The sequence below is a fragment of the Thermobia domestica genome, chromosome 17, assembly GCF_964235325.1.
Source record: "Thermobia domestica chromosome 17, izTheDome1.hap1.1, whole genome shotgun sequence".
Taxonomy (NCBI): Eukaryota; Metazoa; Arthropoda; class Insecta; order Zygentoma; family Lepismatidae; genus Thermobia; species Thermobia domestica.
In genome coordinates this window covers 75637072-75664850 of record NC_137470.1, presented here as the reverse complement: position 1 = coordinate 75664850, position 27779 = coordinate 75637072, and the positions used below count along the sequence as shown (strand labels likewise).

The window sequence follows — 27779 nt, the reverse complement described above, 5'->3', positions numbered from 1 at the left end:
ACATCCAAATAAATGGACAATCTGGTAGTTACAAAGGAAACAGGAAATTTTTGAAAATGGCTTTGTCAGAAATATGGTAGTCAATACTACAACAATTTCAAGCCTATTTCTGGAGATAAATTAATATCTAAACAGGTCACATTCAAATTTGTAAGGATTTAAGAAAAGTTAAATGATTCATTGTCATGTTTTAAGATCCAAAAAAAATAAGTGCCTGTAATCCTTTTTGAGTTAATATATATGGGGATTTCTTGATTGCTTACTTATTCAGTTATTATACAGTCCTTTAAGATCTCTGTATATTTCTCCATAAATAGAAAGCCTATAAGTATATATAATAAAGTTTAGGTAAATAGAATTGTAAAAACTTTTTTGCTTTTATGCGCTTGAAAATTTTATGTTGCAATTTTACTACGCCATTACTAAAATGCTTGGAGAAAGTTTTTTGGATTTTTCGTACGTATAAATCTTCGCAGAAAATTGAAAAATGTTCTGCTTTGGGGAACACAAGAAAATTTCTTTCTGATACTTTGTTGAAAGATACTCAATCTGGCGCCTACGGAAACAATGTGATAATACTTAAATTTGGATGATAAAACGTTTTATAAGAACTAGAATAAAGTAAGATAGCACATAAGGTGTTTCAATTTTTTTTTTTTTTAATAATAATAATAAAAATACAAAATCTCAAACTTACTAATTACTTGTAAGTCGTTGTCCTACAGATAAGAAATCTTCCCATATCAAAGTAATTTAAATAAAGAACAGAAATGTCATTATAGGTAGTTTTATTAATTGACAATGAAATTACATGTGAATTGCATGAAAACAATTTAATCAACCATATTAAATCAGTCTCATATTTTTTTCCAAAGGATATTTGTCTACAATACATGATTTGACATCTGATAAGAAATAAGTATAGTGTTCAACGATCGCACAACTTGAGTTAGAAGAAATATATTTAATGTTGCTAGCAGTGTCACGTAGGTGGCAGAGTAATTTTCTCTACGTATATTTTTGATTTATCGCAACTATAAGTGCATTCTTCATAATTGCTACGATTAAAGGTAACTGAAATAATAAGCGATCACGTTAGGTAAGCTTGACAGTGGGTAAGCACTTTGTGTGTTTGTTAATGTACACGTACCCTTTTTAAGAATAAGTACACACATTGGCTTTGTTTTAACTTTTATTTTTAGTATTCTTATTATTTTTATTATTGTCTCCAACATTTTAGATCAGTCCACCTACCAGGCAAACGAAAAACAAGGCACCTGATCCAAAAACTGAAACTCTTGTTCTTACGCCTTTCTCTGCTGTTCCAAGAATTGTCTTTGAAAATATACCAGTTGGTAAATCGGAAACAAGAGACTTGAATTTGAGAAATTCAGACTCAAAAACTATTCGGGTAGGTATTTCTATCACGTTGTTGTTTGTGTTTGGAAATTTATTTTCGTTCAATCTAAATTGTTTAATACATTTCTTTCATATTAATTTGTGTAATTTTAACATTCCATCCAGTGTCGTCTTGTTGGTCAAAGGATATTTTTAAGTATCTGTATCTGCTTTAACGTAAATGTAAAGAAATTATGTATATTTATTAATAGTCTAAGATAGTCTAGGAGCCAGGACTATTGAGGCGTTGAGACTTTTGTAATCCCCTTCCCCACTTATAGTGCTGCGGAACACTAATAACTTTCCAGTCATCTCCTCTCGTGTTTAAGATACGATGGGCAATCAAAAAATTCCCGGAATTCTGTTGTAGCTCTACATCACAGAAATAAGTACACATTTACTTAATCACTTTCAAAGTTGGTACGTTTGGAACACACACACACTTGTTCTACCGCTCCTGTGAGTGGTAGAAACACCGACAAAAGGCCTCTTTTGTTATCTTCCGAAGTTCAGCCGTCGTGTTAGTTTTGATCTCTTCTATGTTGGCGAAACGGAAAAGGCCCATTTTTAGCTAGAGCCAAACATCCGATGGTGCTAATCTTTTTTAAGGCTGTCAGACTCTCTGAGTCAGATATTCCCCAATTTGCTCATGAACTTGATGTTTGTGAATTGTTCGATCTGTGAAAGTGCACCAACTGATCACCATACACTCCTTCGTTCAGCTACACTACTCGTACACTGCCTGTTAAGATGTGTTCACATTTGTCAAATTCATAATTGGGCCACCTAAGGGCGTATTGCACAAAATTGAGATTGCATTACAAATGCCAGAACTACAACATTATTCCTGAAATTTTTTGATTGCTTCTCGTATTTCATGCGATATTCCACGAAATATTGAATACAAATATAAATTATTTAATGGTTGCACTATAAGAATAATCCAAAAATCTTACGTAGATAGCCAAGAACGAATCTATTCCACAACGTCTTTAACGCCACAAAACGCGGAAGTTGTTTTAAACGACTAAAGTTATTCGCGGATAAGGTTAAAAGCGTATCCACGGTTGACTGCTAACTTGAATTTTCAGATAATTTGATAGGGCTAGGTGACTTGAAGGAGATAGTGTTTTTTGATAAAATTTGGATGTTTAACATGATAAAGGTATGAGCTTTTGAAGAGAAAGCTTTGCATGCTGTTGGTGAATTTGACATACATACTTTTTTTTGACCTGCTCATTCTCAAACTTTACACTCAAATCTAAGAAGGTGTCTATGGGGAAAAAAAAAAGAAAAAAAAAAAGAAAAAGAAAAAAGATTAGGTTTGGTTTTCTGGGTTTTCGGCATCTATGATCATGTTAGCCCGTCACACATATAAGGAATGACGTGCATCGGCGATCATACTGCCCGGGGAATTGGAAAGGAATAAAGACTGGGGAAGGAAGAAAGCAGTCTGGGACCATTGTTAGGTACCATCCCGGCATTTGCCTGGTGCGAATGAGGAAACACCTCACTCAGGTTGGCTGATCAGAAAAAGCTGTTACACCCTTTCTACCGCTTGCCCCCATCGGGAATCGAACCCGGGGCTGCTCGCACCGAAGTTCCCACTTCGCATTAGCGACTACGCTATGCGGGCCACTTTGAAGAATACAACCAGGTGAATTTGACTGGGCATTAGTTTCGGAAATGAAGTTTAATTCAACGGTGAAAGGACAGGTAAATGTGAAAACTTGTAATACATGCTTTGAATGAAATCTTATATGAATGTTAGAGAGTGGTATTACTGTTGAGTAAGTGTTCCCAGGGACAAGGAAACCTCTTGAAGCTGATGATTACACTTTAATTGGCTATAAATGTAAACTTTTTTTCTCGAACCAACCTCATTTCTTCGTCAGACTTTGTATGATTGTTCTTAGTCTCTAATGCTTACACAATTTCGTTCCAGATTGTGTTGTCAAAGGTTCCAGATCCTGACTTACAAATTAGTTTTAGTGATACTACGTTTGTTTTGGAACCTGGTGAAGATAAGCTGCTGCAGATAACATGGAATCCAAAAAAAGTTGGAAGGTGGCGAGAGAACGTGTATCTTAGAGGCGAGGAGAGTAACCTGAAATTCCTGTTTACTATAATATGCAACTCCGTGATGCCTTCAAAGAAAAATGCAGTAAGTGGTAACAGCCTGTCCGCTTGAAACAGTTGCCTTTTCTCTTTGTTATTAGCAAAATATTTCCCTTATTAATAAAAACCTAGGCATAGCAATTAAGAAATGTCACTTTAGACATAACTGTCAATCAATCAAGAACTGATTTTTGTCCACGGTTCTACGCTTGAGAGTTAGCGCGAGTAAAAACAATTTAAGAATGTTCAATATCTGCGTTTTAGTCTGCGAACTATTCTTCTCTTTGGAATGAACTGTAATTGTATTTGTTTCATTTCAGATTTCGTGTTCTTCAGGCCTATACAAATCTCTATCTCCTGTTATCTGAAAATTAAGTTTAATATTTAAAATCAAATTTAAGTAATATTAATTTATAATGAAACTAGCAGTATACCCATCCTTCCCACGAGAGAAAATGCGTTTCATTTTGGACATAAAGGGGTGAATTTGGATGTAAACGGCATCGGAAGTTTCACTGTTCGTCTCAGCGACCCCAAAAACAATGGATTCGACTAATGCTGTCGAATTTTTGTCGCATTTGCAGTTTTCGGCTTTTAAGAAAACAGGTTTTCTGAAAACCGAAACTGCAAAGGCGGTTTTTGAAACTAAAACCGCAAGAGTGGATTTCTAAACTGAAACTGCAAGAGCTCTTTTCGAAAGCGAAAGTGCCCGATACCGTGTTTGCGGTTTTATAAGGGAAACCATGTTTGTCCTTTTTAAAGCAGAAATAATGTTTACTGTTCTTAATTACACCTTTTAACAATTGTGAAAGCATCTATCAATCGAGACAAATGTATTGATTTATATGTGTGTTTTAACTTTTTTTTTATTTGCTCCAAGACTATTATGGTAATATGTGCAGCACTGTGCGAAAGGGATAGTTCGATGGTTGTACAAGTCACAGCTAAATTAGGGTTGCCATATTTTAGTCAGAAAAGTGACGGGTTCTAAACCGTAAGAACTGATGTTACAAATACTAACTTGGGATCCTTAGCCCTTTTTTTTAGTTATTTCTTTGACACTTCCAATGTACTTTTCGGCTGCAGGCAAGCAAACTGGACCCCGTTGTAAATTAGATCACAGTGAACACGAATCTGAAGGAATTTTGACATTTCGAATGTCGGAACTCGAGATATTCGAACATAAAATGATCATGGAAGCAAACTGGACCCCACCTGATTTTTATATATTTTGTAAACTAGACCACGAGGAACACGAATCTGAAGGAATTTTGACATTACGAATTTCGGAACACGAGATATTCGAACATAAAATGACCACGGAAGCAAAAAGGACCCAATTTGATTTTTGTATATTTTGTAAATTGGACCAAAATGAGCAATAATCTGAAGGAATTTTGACATTCCGACTTCCCGAACTCGAGATACTAGAACTTATGCAGTAGTTTTATATTGTATGTATAAAAGTAACGAAGAAAGTTCTGTCGCTTTTTGACCTATCACCTTAGAGCATCGATATGTCACCTAAGACGTTCCTGGAAGATAAAAAATAGTACCCATCAGTATCAACGACCTTCTGCTAACGTTCGGGATGGGCATGGATTCCTTCGCGGTAGAACTTGGTTTGCCCTGAAGCCAAGAAGATATCAAGTGCATTTGGCACCTCTACTACAGAGTTGAACTGGAGTCCTCTAAGGTGAGTGTCCAAGGAATGGAACAGGTGATAATCGGACGGCGCAATGTCCGGGGAGTATGGCGGATGCAATAGTGTTTCCCATCCTAGCCTTAGAATGGTGTCCCGGGTCATTCTAGCCATGTGGGGCTTAGCGTTGTCACGTAACGGGAGAACCCCTTAGCGATTGAAAAGTGCTGACTCCATGGTTTTGAGTTTTCTTGAACACTGCTCAACTGCTGACAGTACACAGTTGCATTGATGTTCTGCTTTGATCATCTGGTAGCAGTTCCGATGCACGATGTCGCGAGCAGTCCACCAAACACACAGGAGGACTTTCTGCTGCATTGCTGGTTTCAGCTGTTTTGGAACCGGTTCATGGGATTTTAACCAATGATGACGCCGTAGAGCTTCGTACAGGACCCACTTCTCATCACATGTCAACGTCCTGTCCAGAAATGGCTCCTTCCTCAGACGAGACAGCAAAGAAACACAGGTGTCTGCTCGCGTAGCCTTCTGGCTCGGAGGCAAATCATGTGGGACCCATAGACCCAACTTGTAGTGCTTCCCAAGTTGGATGTGCTGCGGAATGATTTCTCCACTCACATTGAATCGTAGTCCCAGTTCCTCACATGTCTGTCCACTGTTCGCCTCAATTGCTACCTGAAGATCTTCATTCTGTACATTTCTTGGTCTTCCGGCACGTGGTGCGTCTTTCGTGAGTGTTTCGTCACTGTCCTTAAACTTGCTAAACCTCCCTTGCACTGTCTGCGTAATCACGACATCCTCACGAAAGGCCTGAGATATCTTCCGCCCCCCTGCAGTGGCGTTTGACCCAAGTTTGAACTCGTACAGCATACACTTCCTATGACGCTCTGTGGAGGTTCCATATCCACTCTGTGCTTACACAAGTTTACGTTGTAACTGAACTGCCACAACCAGGTAGAATGTTGGATATACCCACACCAACAACTGACCTTCGCCTTATCTCCATTCGCATTCAACTCACGGTGTGAGGGCCAATTGATCAGACCTCCACAAAAGCGACAGAACTTTCTTGGTTACCTTTATATATCTCTCAGGACATAATATGTTTCGTATAGAAAATAGTTTTTTTTTTTTTCATATACATACATAGCGTCTATATTAAACTTTAAGTTTTAATATCTCGAGTTCCGGAAGTCGGAATGTCAAAACTCCTTCAGATTCGTGTTCCTCGTGATCTAGTTTACAAAATATATAAAAATCAGATGGGTTCCGGTTTACTTCCCTTAAGCCTACTTTTGAAACGAAACTGAGTTTTCCAGAGTGTACATTTTGCTTCAAACTGAGTTCTGCCCTGGCTAACAAACGTAAATTCGCTTCTATAAGAGTCTTTAAAGTTACACTTGAAATTGTCGTTCGGCATTCTTGTAACTTATGAAGGCATAAATAATTCAAATATGTTCGTCACATCTACAAACGAATATTCATTCTTATAGAACCTCCAATACATTACTTAAAACATATGAACTACACAAAGAAAACCATTGATCATTAGAGCAGATCTCTTATTTGCAAATTGCCCTGCACACGCGCACTGCTCAGATAGCCTACAGCCTGAGCCTGAGCGCGAGTCCAAATTTAACTCAATCGCGATTGAGATTGTCAGAGGTGTAGCGGTTTACGTTGAATATACCAACACTTTATCAACTAAGTTCTCTTAGATTTTTCTTCAATCCCAAAAAGCCGGTGGTTTTTCGTGATTAAGATATGTTTAAGCGGGGGACGAATATAGAACCTGAAAATCGGATGGTACCAACTAAAATCGGGCAATATGGCAACACTAAGCTAAATAGAAAATAAGGTATATCCCTATTTAAGATCACAACACATGCAACTCATGAAATTCAATTTGAAATCTCATCCACTTAGACTGAGATCTTTTATATTATTATTACTCTTTCCCCTTGTTTTTAAAAATAGTACTGCCACTTTTTCTTTTGTTAACAAAAAAGTACCACCTCCCTTCCTTAAAAAAAGAAGAAAATCAAATCTCGATCGCAATACACAATTTTATTATTGATTTGTTGCAACTCCGATAAATGTGAATGCTGTTGTTTTGCATGTGTTGACTGGTTCTTATCGCAAGTCCCAGACACCTGCAATACTTTATGTGAAGGAAACGCCGATCATGTTTTATTCTCTATCTTTTTACTTCCCAATCACGATAGCTGTGCCTCTTTATGAGAAATTGCAACTTATTTTTTTTATTCTGCCAATTGTAAAGGTATACTTACCAAGAATTTCCCTACACTTTGACATTTTAAGAAAAAATAACTTCTTTCCCTTCTGCAAATTTTGAGCGTTTTTTTCCTTACACCGAGGGAAATTTCCCTCCATCTGGCAACTGTGAGCCGGAGTGGGGAAAGATTCTTGGCTGTTTTCTCGTCGTTACTTGATATTAGTGCTGTCGAATTTTTGTGACATTTGCGGTTTTCGGTTTTTCTGAAAACCGAAAACCGCAAATTCGGTTTTCAAAACCGAAACCGCAAAAGCGATTTTCAAAACCGACATTTCGGTTTTATGAAATTTCACTTTTTTCAAAAACAGTTTTCGACAGCACTAGATTCGACAAGAATATCGGTAATTTTCGATCATTTTTATATACCTTCCCCTGTCCCCATCCCATGTTGTGGGCTGAATTTGGATTTAAATGGGAGGTCCTTGGCTAAACTGTTAGCGAACCCGCCTTTGGCGTGGGAGAGTGGTTCGATTTCTGGCTGGAGCTCATGTGGTTCAGATTCCACGTTAATCAGTATGTTCACGTCTCATATAGCCTCGCTGCTGAAAGAGACGCTTGACTCAAAATCCAATTCTAATCCAATTGATTTTAAGAGGCATCGGAAGTGTCGCTGTTCATCTCAGCAACTCCAAAAACTATGGTTTCAGCACTAATATCGGTAATTTTCGATCACTTTTCTCTCTCTCTCTCCCTCCCCCAAGTTGCGGGACTGGAGTTGGATTAAAACGGCATTGGAAGTGTCATTGTTCATTAGGGCGGAGCGAAAAATCACTTTTTTATATATCGAAAACATGATAGTGCGGAAAAGTCGCCAATTGATGTTGATAAAACACTGTAAAAAATTTCGTGGCTGAAATCGATTATCTTCGGGTTGCGAATAGCCGAAAAAGATTTTGTGTCTTTAAATTGTACGCAAACCCGCCGCACACACCTCTCTTTTATGTTTCTACAGTAAATGCACAAAAGTATTACCTACATTTCTTAACTTAAGTAATATATAAAATTTAAGAAATATTTTCTGTATGATTTAGGCACATTTGGAATCACAAAGTAGCCAATTTGATCAAAATAACAATCTACTTAATACAAAATACATATTTTTTCTGCACCTTTCGGCTTGTTTCAGTGAAACGAACCTGGACCTACGACGAGGACGTGGGTGCAGGCCTGGTCCCTCCCATGCCCACCCTACCATCCATACACGTATGTTCAAAATTAGATCTTTGCAGAGCGTAGTTTGCCTTTGTTTCTACTTTTGGGTTTGCAGATCGCGATTTTAGTTTAAGTCTGATAAAACCATCTCTGCCACAAATTGCTAAAGATTCTTCTGTTACAAGTTTTACGCAGCATTCTGAACTCTTAATGTGATAGGAATATTTCAAAACTTTTTTATGCCCAGTATTCACGGTTATTACTGTAGATTTCAAGCTCTTTGTTGGATAACAAGACAGCGCTGGAGGATGCGTCACTTTAACTGATTCCCAATTAATAAGGTCTGTGCAATCGTTTGCACTGAAATTGAGCTTTGGTAGCGGGTTTTTTACGTGTGACTCATTGTTTACTTTAGCTGGTCTTCCTCGCTTCGTCTTCCTACTGTTGCTACTGTCATTATCTCTATCTGAAGTTGCTACTATCATAACTTCTCGTTCCTAGCCTCTCCCCTTGTGTTGATTTTCTTTCTTGATGCCTCTTTTGTCAACCATAGAGAGCAATATATTTTCCGGGTGTGCGAAATAAGTTAATTTGGATTACCTCTTGAACCAATTGTAGCTCCTTTTGTGGTATGTAGCTTGAAGAAGTTCTCAGTCATACGGTTTAGCTCCATCTTTACAAGTAGAATATATTTTTACTGAAAACCAGCGACTTCCCGTCTCTTTTCTCCATAGAGTCGGATCTTCAAGATCATCAAAGTACAAGCCTCTAAGAATATTTCCTTTGGCCATTAGCACTTCCTTTTGTCGTATCTTTTCCCTTTCTCGTTGGATTTTTGAGCAGTCGATCACCTCGACAGCATTCTTTGGAGCAATTCCAAAACATTGCGATGTAGCTGTTGCTATCAAAGCAGTTGCACGATCAGATGTTCCAAATCGGTCTTCCAGCATAACGCGAGGTCTAAGGACATGTCGTTGCTTTTTTTATAATATCGTGTTGTTTCGCAAAATAATCAACACTTGACTCATCGCCATCAGAAGATATCTGGAGTTCATTAGAAGTGCTCGTTTGTGATATGTAAGAAGAATGTTGGCGAGTGGTCTCTCGTGATTTCGTTTTAGTGCGTACGATTAGTTTTAAAGTCTCCTTGTAGTCAACTCTCTATATTCTGCCTACTCGTATTGTTCTCTGCTCTTGCAGAAATGTCCACTCCTTCCTAGGTACTTTCTTTCTCAATTCGCATGAGCACATGGAAAGTTCATGACATTTACAGGAATATATAAAGAACTTCATGCAATCTTGTTTAAATATATCATTCTTCGTTTTCTTAGATTTAACAAACTTCTTGTAAACTTTCCGTGCAAGGCAAATAGAAGCTGAACTAACGACACGGTAGGGAAGGAAGCCTTTTCCTAAGCAGATTTCATACACTAAGAATCTTCTCTCGCCACCATCTCTAAAGATCGATCACACCTTTTCTCACACTTTTCAAGCTCTACCAATTGAAAATAATGCTTCATTACATATACATACTGTATTTTTTTTAAATAAAACAGTCTCTTAATTTTCACAATATTCTTATTATATTATTAGTTTTTTTTATGTTTATAGTTGGACGAAGGGATTTGTTTCGTAACTGAGTAACTATTTTCGCAGTGGGAAGCATATAGGAGAGACAGCGGGTATATAACAAATGAGAGGTGTAGGGCGCCGAAAGCGTAGTGAAGTGCACGTAAATGTTGAAGTGCATACAATGTGCAGGTCTCCATTTAAGCCGGCTTATAAGATAGTAGTCTTCCATTTTTTATTTTTACCATCTTTCTTTAGTTAGGGTTATCCACCTTGAGTATATGTGATTCTTGTAAATTGGTATTTCATAGTGACATAATAGCTTTTTCCTGTAAATGTTGGTCCTCATGTTTTTCAACTCCACCACTTCTTTCCTTTTCATTCTTACAAGTGTAAACTTTTGGTGTAGATTAAGAATATGGAGACACTATTTCGCACGAGTAAAATCTATAGATTAAAAAAAAAAAAAAAAAAGTAGCACCTAAGGAACTTCATTACTAGTGCAATATGGCAGAAATAGTCCAATCAGTATGCCTATAACTGAAGTAATACAGTAGAAGTACGACAACTGTAGTGTCATTTACGTGTAATCTACCGTACAGGAAGCATTTATACTCAATATGAACTCTTTCCCAAAGTAGATCTATATTATTGTAAATAGCGATCCCCTCAGTACCTTCGGTGTCGTAACGCTCTTGCAAGTTGCCTACTTTCGCTTGAAATAAAATTCCGAAGCTACTTTGTAACAGTGTCGTCAGCGCCCTAACCACCGATGCTACTGTTCTTCCGGGGGAATAGAACATCACCAATAGTTTAGTGGTTTTTATGCTGTTACGAGTTTATTGTGCACATAAGACAACACACACATGTTATACATATATAGGTATTGCATTTACGCTCCGCTATTGTTAATCTGCGCGTGAAAGATCGGAAATGACAAATATTTGCAGGTACGACAAAGCTGAAGCTGTTGGCATCCATGAAAGAAACTGTCATTTTTTGGGTACCCCATATTGTCAATCTGTACGATATATTTTAATATAATTGGAAAGTCATTCATCTAAAAAAAGAAAAAAGCACGTTTATTTTTTCTAGTACGCGAAATTCTCCTTTCTTTTGTTATCAATATTCCATGTTCCATCACGGTGAGGCTTTGAAATCAAGTGCGGATCAAAAGCTAATTTGACGAAGTGTGCACTATGCACATTTGGACACGGCCATAGTTAATACTTTGGGTTAAGTTCCAAAGTTGGGCGTCCGTTTCCAGCAAAATTTTTAAAATTTACAGGAAAGATATGTATAATTTGATCGTTTGTGTGCTTGATAATATATGAGAGTCTCGAAAAATCTGTTTATTTGTTATATATAAGCGGCTATAAACATGGGACTATACGGCGAGCGGAGGGAACTACTTGGCGCAAGGTAACCGAACAGTTGCATTGTGGGAAAGAAACGAGCATTTATGTTATCAACATGGCGACTGTACAAGGGCAATGAACTAACAGTTTTAACATTTGTGAAGCAATACATTGATAACGAGCAAAATCTTTTAAAAGTTTGTGAAGAGCATGGATTAATGAATTTAATAACAAATTGCAGAAAATGTGCAAAGGAGGTAACAGCGAAAAAACGTGGCGAAAGCGGACGCCCAACTTCGGAATAAATGCCAATACTTTTGTTCATTTACCGTAGAAACACAAAAGAGGGGTGTATACGGCGGGTTTTGCATACCCTATAGACACAAAATCTTTTTTGGCGGTTCGCCACCGGAAGATATTTGATTTCAACGACGAAATTTTTTACAGTATTTCATCAACTGTGTCTGATCACATAGTGTCTGATGAAGCCAAAGAGTTAGTTGACGAAACTGTAACACGTGTTGAATTTTAACGAAAATATATAGTTTTGCTCAGCAAATAATTAGTTTATATTTAAGTGTTTCATCAATATCAATTGACAACTTTTCCTCACTATTGCGTTTTCGATATATAAAAAAGTGATTTTTCGCTCCGCCCTATTGTTCATGTCAGCGACCCCAAAACTTATGGTTCTGTCTACACCTATTTCGATCAGTTTTAAATATCTCCCCTCTCCTCCTCTTTCTATCGTGAAAGTGAAATGATAAAAATCATCCTAGGCCCCAATCTCATCTATGTTGAAAATTTGATGAAGATCGGTCAGGTGGTTCAAGAGATATGAAGTCACAAACATAGTCTCTTTCATTTATATATATAAAATATATTTCTTGTTCTGTGAAAACACATCCACTCAACAAAAAGGTAAAAAAAAAAAAAAAAAAAAAAAAAAAAAAAAAAAAAAAATTCCTTTCATGTAAATGAACATAGTGATTTTTTATTTCATTTAAATGCATTTGGTCATTGGATAGCTGGAAAGATTTCGTCAGATCCTTGATCCTTAAATTTGGAATACGTTTATAGATACGAAAATGTACCTTCTACGTTGTGCTTATAATGTAATATTTATTAATACGCGCACAAAATGTTGCTCGTATACTTTTCACGACTTTTCGTATTTATTACATTTTTCTTCTGTGATAAAAGTTGAATTATTAGTAAGTTCAAAGGATAGAAAGCATTCCCTGTATGAAAATGTTCCAGAAAAGGATTTTAAAAAAGAGAAAAACAAGATTAGGCTCAATTGAGTGTATTCTGGGTGTCACGCTTTCTAGGGACTTTTGTGGTAGCGAAGGGAAATTCATAATTTCCAGTAAAGGAGCTGGGTAACGGGCGGAAGGGAGTAAAATGTGAATCCATTGATTTAAATCTGGTGTCTAGGTTGTCTGACAAACATACGTACATTAGCTTCTGTAATCAAGATTTCGTACGCAAGTACAAAAACTTTTCTCTTCAGCCTTGAAGCGACGCGCTACGGCTAGAAAAGCTAAACGCATAGTGAAAAGTAGAGAGCTCATCCAACGTAGTTCCCTAGATGAACGAGTAGTGAAAGACTCCAGCTCCCATGCCATTTTGAGACCGGATCGACTCCCATTCCCTTTCATTCATTATTATTTTTTCATTTCTTTGGGAATAGTAGGGCTCCTAAAGATTTTTATATTCGCAAGAACTAAAACATTGTAAAATAAATTACTTTACTTAAGGCAGCGTTTCCCAACCGGTGTGCCGTGAATGGGCCCCTGGTGTGCCGCGAGAAATCGAAACAAAATTATTAATTTTATAGCAATCCTATTGCCAAACGTAGGGGAAAATGTATATTTGTATTTCACATGATATGAACCTGTACTATGAATCTACAATTTTAAGTTTCATACAGGGTTACTGTTCTGTACATTTCTAATGTTGAAAAATGTATTCGTTATCATTGTTATGATCATTATTGCTTCTTTATTGTTGCAGATTGTTTCGTAACTTGATAATTTAAAATGTAATTCAATCCTTTCGACAAATTACCTACATTTGTGTTCTAAAAGTATGAGAGATTTGTTTGTTCGTTCGTTATTTAGTAATCTTCCTTCTTAGTAAAAGGTTGGATATAGTTTTTAAAAAGAAAGCGTATTTTTAAAAACCTGAGTCCAATATTTCACTGTAATTGTTTTCTATTTATAAAATAGAATGAAAAATAAGTATAATGATTTACCACGGGAAAAACCTCTCTGAGGAGATCAATAATCACAGAAAAAATGCGACTGTGTTTTATATTTACAAATAATAATATCTATAAGTGTGCCGCGAGAATCCAAGTAACACCCGTAGTGTGCCGCAAGTTGAAAAAGGTTGGGAAACGCTGACTTAAGGTTTCCTTTTACTCGATATATGTACTCAGAAGGAGAGTACAATCGGTATACTGAGGACGTTCTATTAGTCCCCAACCGGCTTCCTTTGTACTCAAGCAGAAAATTTACCCTAACCACTTTCATAAATAATGCTTCAAGTAAACCATAAGTGTGTGGTGTCGAGATGATGCGTTGTTGCCATCGCTAAACTTATATTATCAATGGATACGTTATGTAATAATATCACTAACCTAACAATCATTAAAGGAATACAATATAGTAGTATGGACAGGAGATGTTCAAGAACGAACTTCTGGGGGTGGCAACGAAAGATTGTATTTTTTTCTCATCGGGCTTTTGCAGCACTGGTGTTTATACGTTGGGAAGAGGGGGAGGGGGGTGAACAACTTAACATGTTTGGTTCGTACAAACGTTATCATTATGGAAGCTATAGGATATTAATATCTTATATTTAAGAATAAAATAAGCATACATCATAAAACTAATGACTGATTTCTTTTTTCATGAAAATTGAATTGAAATATTTCAGTTTAACGTCCCACAATTAGGCTATTTAGGGTAAGGGAGATGGAAGATTAAAGAAGTGAATGATGATAAAAGAATTGGTGAAATGAGAATGTGGAGAAAACAAGTACCTCGAGAAAACCCATGGACACGATGTTGTCCGCCCCAAACGAAACCCCAAGGTCTTCACGTGTTTTCTAAAGTAGCAACCAACTATCAACAAAATAACGAGAAAAACGTAAACAAAAGTAACGAAAACAAGAATAACGAAAAATTAGAACAACGAAAACAAAAGTAATGTAAAAACTAGTTATAATAGAACTTGAAAGTCAGAAAGCACACACGCACTGTCTTTCTGCCAAGAGTACGCTGAAGAATCGGTAAACAAGAGGCTGAAAACTGCAAACATCGCTGTCTTTTTCAGCAGGTCAACTGGAAGGACTTGTTGAAATATCCCTTTAATGTAAAAAACAAACGTGTGGTTTTCTTTAATGGTGTTCCGCTTCCTGTGAAGCCACCTGAGGACGGTTTGGGCGATCCTCCTTTAACAGCTTTCGATGCTTGCTCCTCCTGCCCCCTTGTTGCACAGCATACAAAGCATCGTCGAATTCGGGTAAACAGAAAGTGATACAGAAACACGGCATACCGTACAGAAATCTTTGCAATCTTACCGTCGCGAATGAAATAGAAAAGTTCAGGGTTCCCACTCGTCCTGGAAATCCTGGAAATGTCCTTGAATTGATTTAGTCCTAGAAACATCCTGGAAATGTCCTTGAAAATGCATTTCTGTCCTTGAAATTTACAGAAATATTGAAAGTCATATTTTTCATAATTATAATGAAGATTTTAATTGATTTGCTACTTTTGTTTGCTATTCCTATTTTTGTGCTGAATAAGTGTCATGATCCTACATTTGTGGTGGTTGGGGCTTTCTTTCTCCCAACAGGGTGGTTGGCTGGGAGAATTTCTCTCTTCTTTCATCCACTAGTCTTTCTACCCATTCTTGGATGCTGTCTTCACTAGCAGTATCCTCCAGAAACTGTGCTTTGTACAGTCCGCAGCAAAAAACTTGCAACATGAGCATGTAAGTTTGTGAAACTACGCCTAACAGTGCAGGGAATCAACATAACGTCTAAGTGGCACGAATCACGCCAGGAGAAACCTCTGCGTCCTCCCCTACACGCTTATTTTGGAGCAAAAGATTTCGTCGTTTCACAATAAACTTACATGCTTATGTTGCAGGTTTTTTGCTGCGGACTGTACCAGTATCAATCCTCCATAGATTGGTGTATAATAATATTCCCCATAAAGACCATATTCAATCAACATCACGAAAGAAATGCTCCATCATGCCTTCCATGTAAGGTAGCGCTATATGGCAGAGCTGGAGAAAATAAGGACTGTTGAAAGAGAAAGTCAAATGCAGAGCAAGAGGAAAGAAATAAGTGAAAATGTACAGCAGCTGCAGAGAAAGAAAAGTAAATTGTTGGAAACAAGTGAAGCTTTGGAGACTGAAGCAAACCAGCTTGCACATGAAGCAGAGCAAGATTCACTTTGTTGACAAAGTCAAATGCTATCTGTAGAACAGCTTCGCTAAAGAAGAAAGAGATTATGTCTATAGATGAGGAAATCACACAACTCCATACTTAGTTGAAAAATTTCAAATATAATTCCCTTTTTCCCCTAAATATATCTATCAGACTGTCACGCAATGAAGATGCTTTGTACGAAAAATAGATTTTTGTTTGTAAATTTGTTCGGTGCATGGTTAAAATGTCATGTAGAAAAAATGAAAATATATGTATTGGATGTGGGTGGATCGGGTGGCTATAAGGAGAGTTAGGAGGCCAGTGAAGGAAAGTGATAATACTCAAAAGTTTGCGTACGAAGTGAAGGATGATTTGTCCCCCCCCCCCAAAAAAAAAATCTGTACGCTAACGTGCGTGAAAGAGTAGTACTTTGAAAAATATCATACATATGAACCTAAACCTTATCATTCTAAAACAGACATGAGTGTGAATTACAGATATTAAAAGACGAAGAGGAAAGGTCGTAAGCAACCTTCTTTTCTACCGTGAGAAAATAATACTTCATTAAACTTCTTGGGTTACTGATTATCAAATTGTGTCAGTGTATATTAGTTTTTTTAAACGTGTTTTTTAAAGTTTACGACTATTTCCAATATTCCTAACGAAATCGAAACGAAAAATTCCATTGGCTTTTGTCGCCAAGCAGCTAAAGTGCATGACCGAGTTCGATTCGCGGTGAGAGCTAATGAGTTTTGATTCAGTATTAAGGTGTAGAAATCACGTCGGCGAAGAAAGAAAGAAAGAAAAAAAAAACAACGAAAAAGTGTGTTACGAAGATAGGTTATTAAAATGTTGACGCGACAAAATGTTCAACTAATATATCACTTTCAAAGGTGAAGAAACTGAAAATTACAATACCAGGTTAATCAGTACTTCCAGGCTAAAGCTGCACATTTTTTCGATCTCTTAACCAACGAGTAAGTTCCATGAGGGAAGAAGTCTCGAGTTTCTGATCCGAGGAAGTCGTGAACCGCACGTCACACCGCCGTCAGAGAATTTTTTTTTACTGGCAAGAAGTGATCGAAATATCAGAGGGTGTGGTAATCTGTGGGAGAAATGCCAAAATAATACAATGGGTCAGGAAGGATTTCATACTGCAAATCATGAAAGTATGCACCATTCTTAGAGAGCCATGCATTGGAATGTATATTAAGCGTCTGTTGAAGTAAACATTAGAACATTGTCTATTGACCATCCTTCCTGGTTGTTAGCGGACAGGTTTGCAGTGCATTTCATTTCAACAAGGTTTCTCTTCGAATGAGAAAAGCATGATGCTGCCATAGATTACAATAGTAACAACAAAACCTGTTATTAGAGGGATAGTTTCTGAATCCATTTTTAACGTTGATCACAATCCGAAAACTGGGTTGATCTTCTTTTAGAAGCATAGCAGATCAAGTTTTCATCACAAGTGACACTACAGGAAAGCTTTCTGGTTTTTCCGTACATTGATAGAATTGCACACTTCAGGACGGCGGTCCTAGTTGGCAGGTATCACATTCTCATCTTACCTGTTATACAAATCCGTCATACGATCATAGTTTGTGCCTATCTCGTCTGCAATTGAACAAAGATTTTTTTCTAACTCTGTTTTCATTGTTACTGAACATTTCATCAGAGCATGCTGCCGTACTTTTATATATATATATATATATATATATATATATATATATATATATATATATATATATATATATATATATATAATCATTCGTTCAGCCGCGTGTATTCAGTCGGTTACCTTGAACATTCAAAAACTGACGATTTATCACTGCGAATGGTTCATAGTTGTACAGTTTTTCTTTATTTGAAAAAATGAAAAATAAACGAAAAACGGGGGAAAGGAAAAGGAATTGGAAGGGAAGGTGCTGAAACCACAACAAGGAAAAAAACAACAAAACTGAACAGAAAATAAAGAAATAAAAGCAAAAGTCAACAAAAGTTTAACTCTAAATTATGTCTTGTAGATGGTGTATATTTCTGTGTGTGTGTCTTGTTTGTTTCTGTCAGTGTGTGATTCTCTTTGGCATCTTCTTTCTTCTTGTGTAGGGTTTTTCCTGTATGTTTATGGCTTTCCCCTGTATGTTTTTTTTTTTTTTTGTTTGTTTGTTTGTTTGTTCTGTGCGGTATTTTATGCACTCCTTGGTTTTTCACCTGAAAAAGTTTTTCACTAACACTATTTCCACTAATATTTTCACTTACACTTTTCACTATCATTAATACTTTGGAAATAATACTTTCTACTAGTACTATTACTTTTACTAATGCTTTCAACACTAAATTCACTAATTTATTCCACTTTCATTTCTTGGTTTTCCCTGTATATTGTACTTAATTTCACTCAGGTTTTCTCTCCTGTATTTTAGTATTGTGCTTACTGGTTTGTCACCTGTTTTATTTACTAAATTAATATTTTCTTTGCTCATTACCGGCCTTATCATAAATTTTTCTACCGCTTGCAAGGTGTTCTTGAGTGTTCTCATCGGCTCCTAATGGTCTGGGTCCGGGGTCCACTCGGAGCACTTAGTGTAAATCCTGGTCCGTTGTATCCCAAAAACATCTTCACCAATTTTATTCAACGCCGGAGCGGTAGCCCCCTATTTCCACTTCCCTTCCAAGGATCCGCCGCCACCACAAGAACATTCATTCACCCACGTCTCACACTTCACATCGCACCGGAGTTCCTATCCAGTCCCTGGCTGGCTGGCTGGTCACACGTCCCTGTTCCCGGTGGAATACTCGGTTTTCCAGTGTTTCCCATCCTGGAGTCTTTACTCCGGTCTGAGAGCACCTCACTCATTCCCTTTTTCTTTCACACTTTCCAGTCACTCTCGTCTCCGTATGTAGGTTTGTTTCTTTAGCTCAGAATACTCATTTGTAAGTTTCCTTAGTTTCTCACAATCTTCTTTGTTCATTAAAGTTTACTGTAGAGGTTGTCCTCGTAGACTTTCTCTTAATCTCAGAGTATCTTCCAGTATTGGGCACCACATGCTGCCGGACAGTAGCCATGAACCTGTTTCGAATATTGTCATCGGCATGAATTTTATAAACCAAGGGCGTACGGTGCGTTCATTCACTATTCATGGCCTAAATTCACTTTTGGGATTTGTCCCGGCTTAATGTACAGAATGTCCCAATTTCAAAATGAAATGAAATTTTTGTTTTATGTCCCACGATTATGCCAGTTAGGCTAAAGGAGACTGTGATTGTGAGAAATGAATGAAATGGTGGAATGAAGACAGTGGGAGGGAACGGGAGAACCTACGAGCATGGTGTTTGTCCAAATGTCCTAATTTGAACTCCTAAAGGAAAATTTTATTGTGTGTTGTTCATGGTCTACATGATTCCAATCCACTGTTCCGCAACCCGCGTGCTCCATCGAGGTGAAAAATATGATGTGATGTTTTACCTATTATAAGAAATTGTTTTTGTTAGGGGTTACATGCATAAGTTCGAGGGACAAGCGTTATAGGTGCACGGAGGGCACAAGGATATGTGTCCAGTTTGAGGAAATACAGATATGATGGTTACTGTGTTTGCACATAAACATAGGCCGACAGGTCAGATCTCGTCCGTGGGGGTTAGACAAATGTATCAGTAGACTACTTTACATTGATTATTTCATCCCAGCTACTGTTTCACATGCTTTTACAGTACTTCATTCTCTCAATGATTTTATTCTCTGTAACAACTGATATTTTTTGCGATTGTTGGAATCAAAACAAAGAAAACTAAATAAATAGCGTTCATGACTGTTGCAGTACTTCATTCGAAGAAAGTACAAGAGATTAGTTACAAGGCATTCAGAAGTATCGTGGCCAGTAATAGAGTATTCTCCTCTGATTCGAAGGGTCCCTGGATCGATTTCTAGGCAGGCAAGTTTGTTGCGGACAACATCGTATCTGTGCGTTCTGTCGAGATATTTCCGTTTCTTCTCATATTATTCCACCTATTATTAGACTTACAAACTATACTGTGCATAATTATTGGAAGTCTTACAGAACAACTTCGTCCGCCTGTTGACAGGTATTAGAGCAAAAACAGTAACAGATAATGAAATGCGGTTTTCTGCAGTTTGGCGTTTCAAGCGTAGATTCCATCTCCGTTAATCCTCTATTTAAATCGGAAGTGGTTGAAATTGGTCATTTCCTGTTCCAACATTTATCGCCATAAAATAAAAACGGTTGGTTCAAATTTAATATTACTTCCGGTTTCAATGTTTTTCACAGAGCAAAAACTTTGAGAGATCGGGATGTTGTTTTCTGTAATTGATTCACCACCCCAAGAATAGGTTCTGTCTTTTTCCATTAACCTTCTATTCAGACCAGAAGGGCTTTCAATTAGCCATTTCCAGTTTCAACATTTATCACTATAAAACGAAAATAGTAATACACAACAAGAAGCGCTTTATTCCAAACTTGTCGGTGTCTTTCAAAGCAACGTATCATGACAATGCCGAGCACTACCGAAACGATTAAGTGATTAAAATTTAGTAGTACTTCTGGTTTCGATATTGACTTTCATAGAGGAAAAACTTTAAGAGATATCGAGATGCGTTTTTTATTTATTTTATTTATTTATTTATTTATTTATTTTTTCAAGTGATTCAACGTCCCAGAAATAGGTTTTCTCTCTCCCGTTAACCCTCTATTCAAACAGAAAGCGGTTCAAATTACTTTTTCACAGTTCAGGCGTTCCTGAGTTACGCTGAAACACATATACATGTATATGAAAAAAAAAATTGTGCTTTGTTTAGTTTCTGTGCATGCCTAAACAATGTTCATACTCTCAATTCGTGCATGTGACAGTTTTGTATGTGGCCTAGCGTAGCGTAGTAGCTAACGCTCTTGCGTTTGGTGCGAGCGGTCCTGGGTTCGATTCCCGATAGGGATGCTCGGTCGAAAGAGAGTAAAAGCTTTTTCAGGCCAGCTATGCTGAGTGGGAGTTTTTCTCATTCACATCAAGAAAATATCAGGATGGAACCTAACATAATCGTCCCAAGCCACTTCCTTCCAAATTCCCGTTGTAGTATAATTACTAAGGGACGTCTTCCGTCATACGTGACTGAGTAACATGGCCATAGATTCCAAAAGCCCAAAAATCGAATTTCTAATCGTCTGGTGCATGGGATCCTTGGTTCAATCTCAGCTCGCACCAAGTGAGCTTTGTGCACCAGTACACAATGTGCGCGTGGATTTTCTAGGGGTTCCTCCGTTTCCTTCCACTTTCTTCATTCCACCATTTTACTCGTCCCTCATCATCAGTCTCTTCTTTAACCTAGTCGGCTTAATCGTAGAACGTAAGACTTAAAGGTATAATTTCAACCATAGGTTGGTGGGCAACATGGAAATTTTAAAACTTTTCTCTCGCTTTAAAGAGCTGTTTAATCTTAGATAAGGTATCTTCTTTGTAATTGCATCTAGATATTCTATCCTTGGTCTTCGTTTTCCTGGTTTTCCTACTGCCTTTCCCTCTATCAACACGGTGATCCAATCGGAGTATCGGATAAGATGGCCAAGTATGTTGTTTCTTCTTTTTCCTATTATCTTCATTATCTGTCGTCCTTCATTAGCTTGTTTTAGTAAGTCTTCCTTCCTTTTCCTTTCGGTCAATAATATGCGCAGCATTCTGCACGAATACCACATTTCAGATGCCTCCAGCTTGGATATTTCAGCTTTTCTCAACGTCCACGTCTTTGATCCATAAAGCGCCACGCTTGTACCAGTCTTAATAAATCGTTTACGAACGTCCAGTGGCAAATTTCTTGATGTTAGTAGTCCTCTTTTCGTATTGAACGCTTGTTTAGCCTGCGCTATTCTTGAACTTACGTCTTTTTCACTTCTTACGTCCGAGGATATTAGACTTCCTAAATAGGGATAGTCTTAACGTCTTCGATTTTCTCGCTATCTAGCCATATGTTTGCCTCTTCCTGTCCTTCTCTTATGCACTTTATCACGTTGGATTTCTTATTTATCTTCACTTTGCATGCTTTTTCCAGTGACAATACTAATAAATGATTTTATTGGTTTATAATGAACTACAGCAGTCACAAATTTTCCGTCGTCTTAGAGTGCCTTCATTTTTTGAACACACATTCTTTAACAGCATATTTTAAATTGTATCACAAAGTGTCTCAAACGTCACTAACACTTCTTTAGGGGATATTAGGTTAAGAGAATGTAAAATACCGTAACAGTAAAAGAAGAAACCTCAAATACTTCGTGCCCAATAACCTCGTGTAATTATATATTATCTATATTTCTCCGTTAGCCTCTATTACTGATGCTAGGTGGAATTACTTATCGCGCGCTAATAAGCAGGAGAAGTTTTTATGTATTACGAGTAATGCTGCTGATATCTTAAGTAGGTAACGCTGCCTTGCTATGGTCGAAGTAGAAGGGCCATCACCAAGGGAAGTTTGTGGTGAAAATAGCAAGAAATATGATACAGTCTGATCTTGAATTAACTTGGAGGGTGAGTGTGATTGTTTAAAAGTACAGTTTCTTAGGTCTTAAAATATTGTTGTGGTAAGTTAGTTCCTATACATGGATATTCTAGTTCTTGAAAATGTTACGTTGGTGGGAAAGAGTACTTGAAAGCACTGAAAATACTTAAAAGTTAGTACATATTTAGAGATTTTCATTATGTGCTGTATGTCCTCATATCTATTTTTCTTCCAGGTCACTAAGAAAAAAGTATCTGCACCTTGTCAAGCAGTAAGTGATGGCAAAGCTTCAGGGAAAAGAAAACCTTCAACCAATGCCGGAATGAACAGTCATTGTAATGAGGTGACGCAAGTGAAACAACTCCCAAGAACATTGAGTGATTTTTCCAGTATTACGGATGAAGATAAGGAAAACATGTTTGTTCCTTCTGGGTATCCTGCATTTTTTGAAGAGCCTGTACAGCACGTAAAAAGTTCATCTGTGAAAAATTCTCGAGTATGTGACATTCCTCCAGCTAAAAATGTTGAGGGTAAATCTAATTTTCGTGAAAAGTCAGATTGGGACATTAGGTTACCTGATCGTCATTTTACTTACCGACAAACGAGTGTAACTGATGAAGTTTTGGCTCGGAAGGATAAGTTTTTATTGCGTGACGATGTTGAACTTCATCCATTAAGAAGGGAGACATTTGTGTTAAATTCTAGTGTGGGAGATTCCGAAAACAGAGATACCTTAGTGATCAGAGAACACGTACGAACATTCATGTTAGACGTAACGGCTAACGAAGATGATAAATGTTTTGAAAAGTGTGGTGGCAAATACTTGGCGCATGAAGATGAACATTACCCAGGCGACAAAGGTAAATACATGAAACTGGATAATCTTTTAACAGAATTAACAAATAAAATGACTCTGGGAACTGAACATGAAGATACTTGGAAAACTACAAGAATTCAGGCTGGTGACTTTACAGTAGCTGATGAAAATACAACAAAAACACATCATCCGAGTAAGTTATACATTGAACTAACAGTATAATTGTAAAGATTAATCCAAAGTAGCAAGTAGGTAATTGCAAGATACGAGGGGCAGTCAAAAAGTTCCCGGAATGTTGTAGTTTTGGCATTTGTGATGCAATCACAATAAACCTTGCACAATACAGTCCTTATGTTGACTAATTATGAATATGACAAGTGTGAACAGGTCATAGCAGTCAGTTTACGAGTAGTGTAGCTAAATGGAGGAGTATGTGGTGATCAGTTGGTGCATTATCGCAGTTCGAGTAACGCTCCAACATCAAGTTGTTATACAAATTGGAAAAATCTACTTCAAATATCTACTTTGATAGCCTTAAAGTCAGTTTGCGATGACAATGCTTTAAGGAAAACAGCATTGGTACCAGTTTTCTCACCGTAGAAAATATCAAAACCAACACCACAGCTGAACTTCGAAAGCTACCAAAAGAGGCCTTTCATCGGTGTTTCCAGCAATCGTAGGAGCGGTGGAGCAAGTATGTGTGTTCCGAAGGTGTATTTATGTTGTAATAGAGAGCTGCAACAAAATTCTGGGAACTTTTTAACCGTCCCTTGTATGATATGTGTTCTCGTGCAAACTTGCTTTACTGACTGTTGATTGGAACATACCTTCCCTTCCTATCTTTCCATTGATTCTCGCAGAAATGCCTCAAAGTTTTTCGGAATCTGGTCGAAAACAGGTTACTTTTCGTAGAATCTATTCACGGCAAAATCTTATCCCGAATGCTATCTTTCATTGTCTGGTAGTGTTAAGTAGATACGCTTATATAAAATCTATTTTCTGAATATTGCAATGTTTTGTTCAGTAGACTACGGGATATAAAACCCTTTACCTATTTTATTTACAAAATAAATCTAACAAATGTGCAAAACTTCTTTGTAAATCACGAAATGTTTTCAGAGTTTAGTAAGTCCCTAACACACACAATAGTGGCTTCGGAAATAAAGGTTCAATATAATTTTAGGTTATGACGGAAACTCCTTCACTCATTAGAGCCTCCGAAGTAGGTGATTAAAGGGAGTCTCCTTCGCTCATTGCAGCCACAAACAATTCCAAATGTCAGTGTTTACAAACACCACCACGTGGTTCGGCAAGAAGACTTTACACCGGGTGGACCTACAATCACTTGCAGACGACATCGGAGCAGCAGCGCCACCGCCACCCAAGGAGCCCTATAAATTGGATGTACAAAAGCAATTCAGTACCAGTTTTCTGGTGACCCTTCTCTAGTCTGCTTCGGGACTACGGCTATCCTCTCTCTTGGCTTAGCCTGCTCGGGGCTCTGACTGGGAATCCCAACCTGAACCGCTTAGCCTGCTTCGGGGCTCTGTTGGCCAATTAACCTACCCACTGCTTGCTTCGGAGCTTTGGGCACCTTATTCCACTCCGCTTAGCCTGCACGGGACTCTGCAGAGATCCTGTCTGCGACGTTACTTTCAAAGACCACCTATAACTAACCTTTGATATTAGAGAGATTAATTTGTACAGTATTTTGTGAAAATACTTTTATAGAGAAATTTTATAATAAAATTGGTAGTGGGAGATCGATTCCGGACACACTTTTTATTAACGCTCTACCTATATCTATATGGGACAAAGTTTTACAATATATATGAGGAAATTTTCTAAATACTTCTTTGTCAAATGTCTTTTGTCATCTGCACATTCGTGGGTTTATGCGTTTACATTACTGAATAGCACAGACTCAAACTCTTCCCTCGCTTCCTGCTGACCCATTATACAGGTATATAATATTTGGAGGTACTACGTATCTCTTTTCTAACACAAAACTTAGGGAACAAAAGAGAAAAAGAAAACAAAAGGAAAAATGTTGAAATACAGCATAGAGAGTAAACTTCCTCCGCGAGTTGGCATCTTTGCGTCGAGTACAGATGACCACATTTCGGGAAATTCCCGATACTCCAAAGCGCGGGTCTGATTGCTAGTCGTGTCTGCTGTGAAAATCCGTGTACTGTAAGTGTTACAGTTTAGTTGAATAGTTGTAATAGTGTTGAAAATTTTACTGGTGTAACATCCAACAGATAGGTGTAGATTTCTCTATCTTTCTTTAAAATATTTACTAGTATGTTGATTGTTACTAGTATGTTGATTGTGAAAACTCTTGGGTAGAGATTAGGGTCTTTGATCTAGCTTAAGACTGAGACCGTTGGAGCGAAACTTGCATTATTTAAAGCAATTCGATCTAGAATTAAAAACCGAAAAAAGTACATATATAAGGGGTACAGGGGACATACCATTCACGGTTGAGGTTCAAATGTGAATAAAGAGCCTATTTTCACGTAAAATGAAACAAAACGCAGAAATGAAACGAAATGCACCTCCTTAAATCCATTGCACAAAATAAAATGAATGTTCTAAAAAAAATGTTCACTATTAGACCACTATTTTATAGAAGTTTCTAAAAAAAATTTTTCGAGGTTTGTGAACATCCTTAGTTTGTAATACGTGTGGCATTGTAAGTATTCATTTAACATGTAGATTTGAAATGTATAACGACCTAACGTAGTTCTATTTTAAAAATATGTTGGGTTAGCAACACTGTTAATGTGGTGGTATTCCAGTGCATGATAAATAATGTCCTTCTGTCTATATTTGCGTAATGCTAAACTACTGCTCCTTTTATGTGTTACTTTAAAACCTTCAAAGACGTATCATCACAAATGGTTTACCCTGCATATATTATTTATATATCTATTTCTTTTAAAAATTACAGATATGATACATATTTTGCACATAAATATATACAGGGTGAGGCAAAAAGATGTTAACATTAAATTGGGATTTACTCACGTGAAATTACAAGGCAGGGGTTTGCCTACAGGGTTGCAATTTGGCACCCATCCCGGTCAGTGCACTTACGGAGTCTGTCCATTGTTGATTTTGGAGCCCTCTGCGCCATTTGGGCAGGAATGACAGCGATGATCTGAGTGATGCGATGCTTCTGTCGTCCAAGTTGCTGGGCTTGCTGGCATACACACGATCCTTAACCATGCCCCACAACCAAAAATCACATGAACGCATGTCGGGGGAACGTGCTGGCCATGAGAGATGACGACCTCTACCAATCCAACGTTTACCGAACGTATCGTTCAGGTGATCTCGAACCATCTAACTAATGAGCAGGGCGCCATCTTGCTAAAAGTACCCTTTCTGGAGAATGGCAAGTGGCTAGATTTCCTCCATGAACGTGCTGAGCATAAGGCAATTCTTTCCCCTGGCGGGGCCGCGGTGGCTCAGTGGTAGAGCGTTCACCTCTGGTGCTAAGGGTCTCGGGTTCGATCCCAGCCCCCGCCAAGTTAACTTTGTGGTGGACAAACACAGTGTGCGTGGGTTTTCTCGGGGTTCTTCTCCCACTTTCTTCATTCCACCATTTCATTCATTACTCATCAAACCGTCTCCTTTAGCCTAACCGGCATAACCGTGGGACGTAAAACTCAGATTTCATTTCATTTTCTTTCCCCTGGCGGTCTCCTTCAGAAAAGAAAGGTCCAATCACTCCAAATTCGCTCACTGCGCACCAAACATTCACCTTGGGGGAATCCCGCATGTGCTCTCAAAGTTCCTGCGGGTACTCCGTCGCCCAGATGACAGTTGTGTTTGTTCACAACCACTGATGTGGAATGTTGCTTAGTCAGAAAACATGAACAGAATGTCCGGTTCCATGCGCATCATTTCCAAGATAATTTGTACAGCATTCACATGTGCTTGCTTGTCCGCGTTTGTGAGATGCTGCACAATCTGCAAGTAGTATGTCTTCATTCCTAAATCACGGTGTAAAATTCTAACCACTGATCTTTGAGAAATGTTAGTCTCTAGAGAAATTCTGCGCGAACACTTGGTTGAACTGGCTACCATCGCTCCCTGGACGAGGATGATATTATCTTTAGCTCGGACAGATCTATTTCTACCACTGTTTCACTTGCAATCGTCTTGAATGGATTCCGTCGTTACAAACTTCTTGCAGATTCTCCGAATTGTCAGTCGCAAAGGTGCACCCTGTCCGATCCAGGCCGTGAATTTTTCTTGTACGATGGTTGGGGACTGAAAACCCTCCATCCAGGCAGCTATTTTCCCTTGTTCCTTTAATGGAATATCGGCACACCATGGTTTAATCTGCAAAATAAAAATACCCATTTAATGCTGTTTTTTGCCTCACCATATATACTGATGTGCAAAACTTAACCACAGCATAAAGTAACATAAAATATTACGTAGTTTT

General features: G+C 37.8%; 1 protein-coding gene across 1 annotated transcript in view; it reads left to right on the top strand.

Moving 5' to 3' along the window:
* Positions 1–27779, top strand: part of asp (microtubule assembly factor abnormal spindle) — a 121068-nt gene that overhangs the window by 22812 nt on the left and 70477 nt on the right. The window contains exons 3-5 of the mRNA XM_081743503.1: positions 1241–1411; positions 3344–3562; positions 22739–23513. Coding sequence (XP_081599629.1) covers positions 1241–1411; positions 3344–3562; positions 22739–23513 — 1165 coding nt within the window. The remainder of the gene's footprint in view (positions 1–1240; positions 1412–3343; positions 3563–22738; positions 23514–27779) is intronic.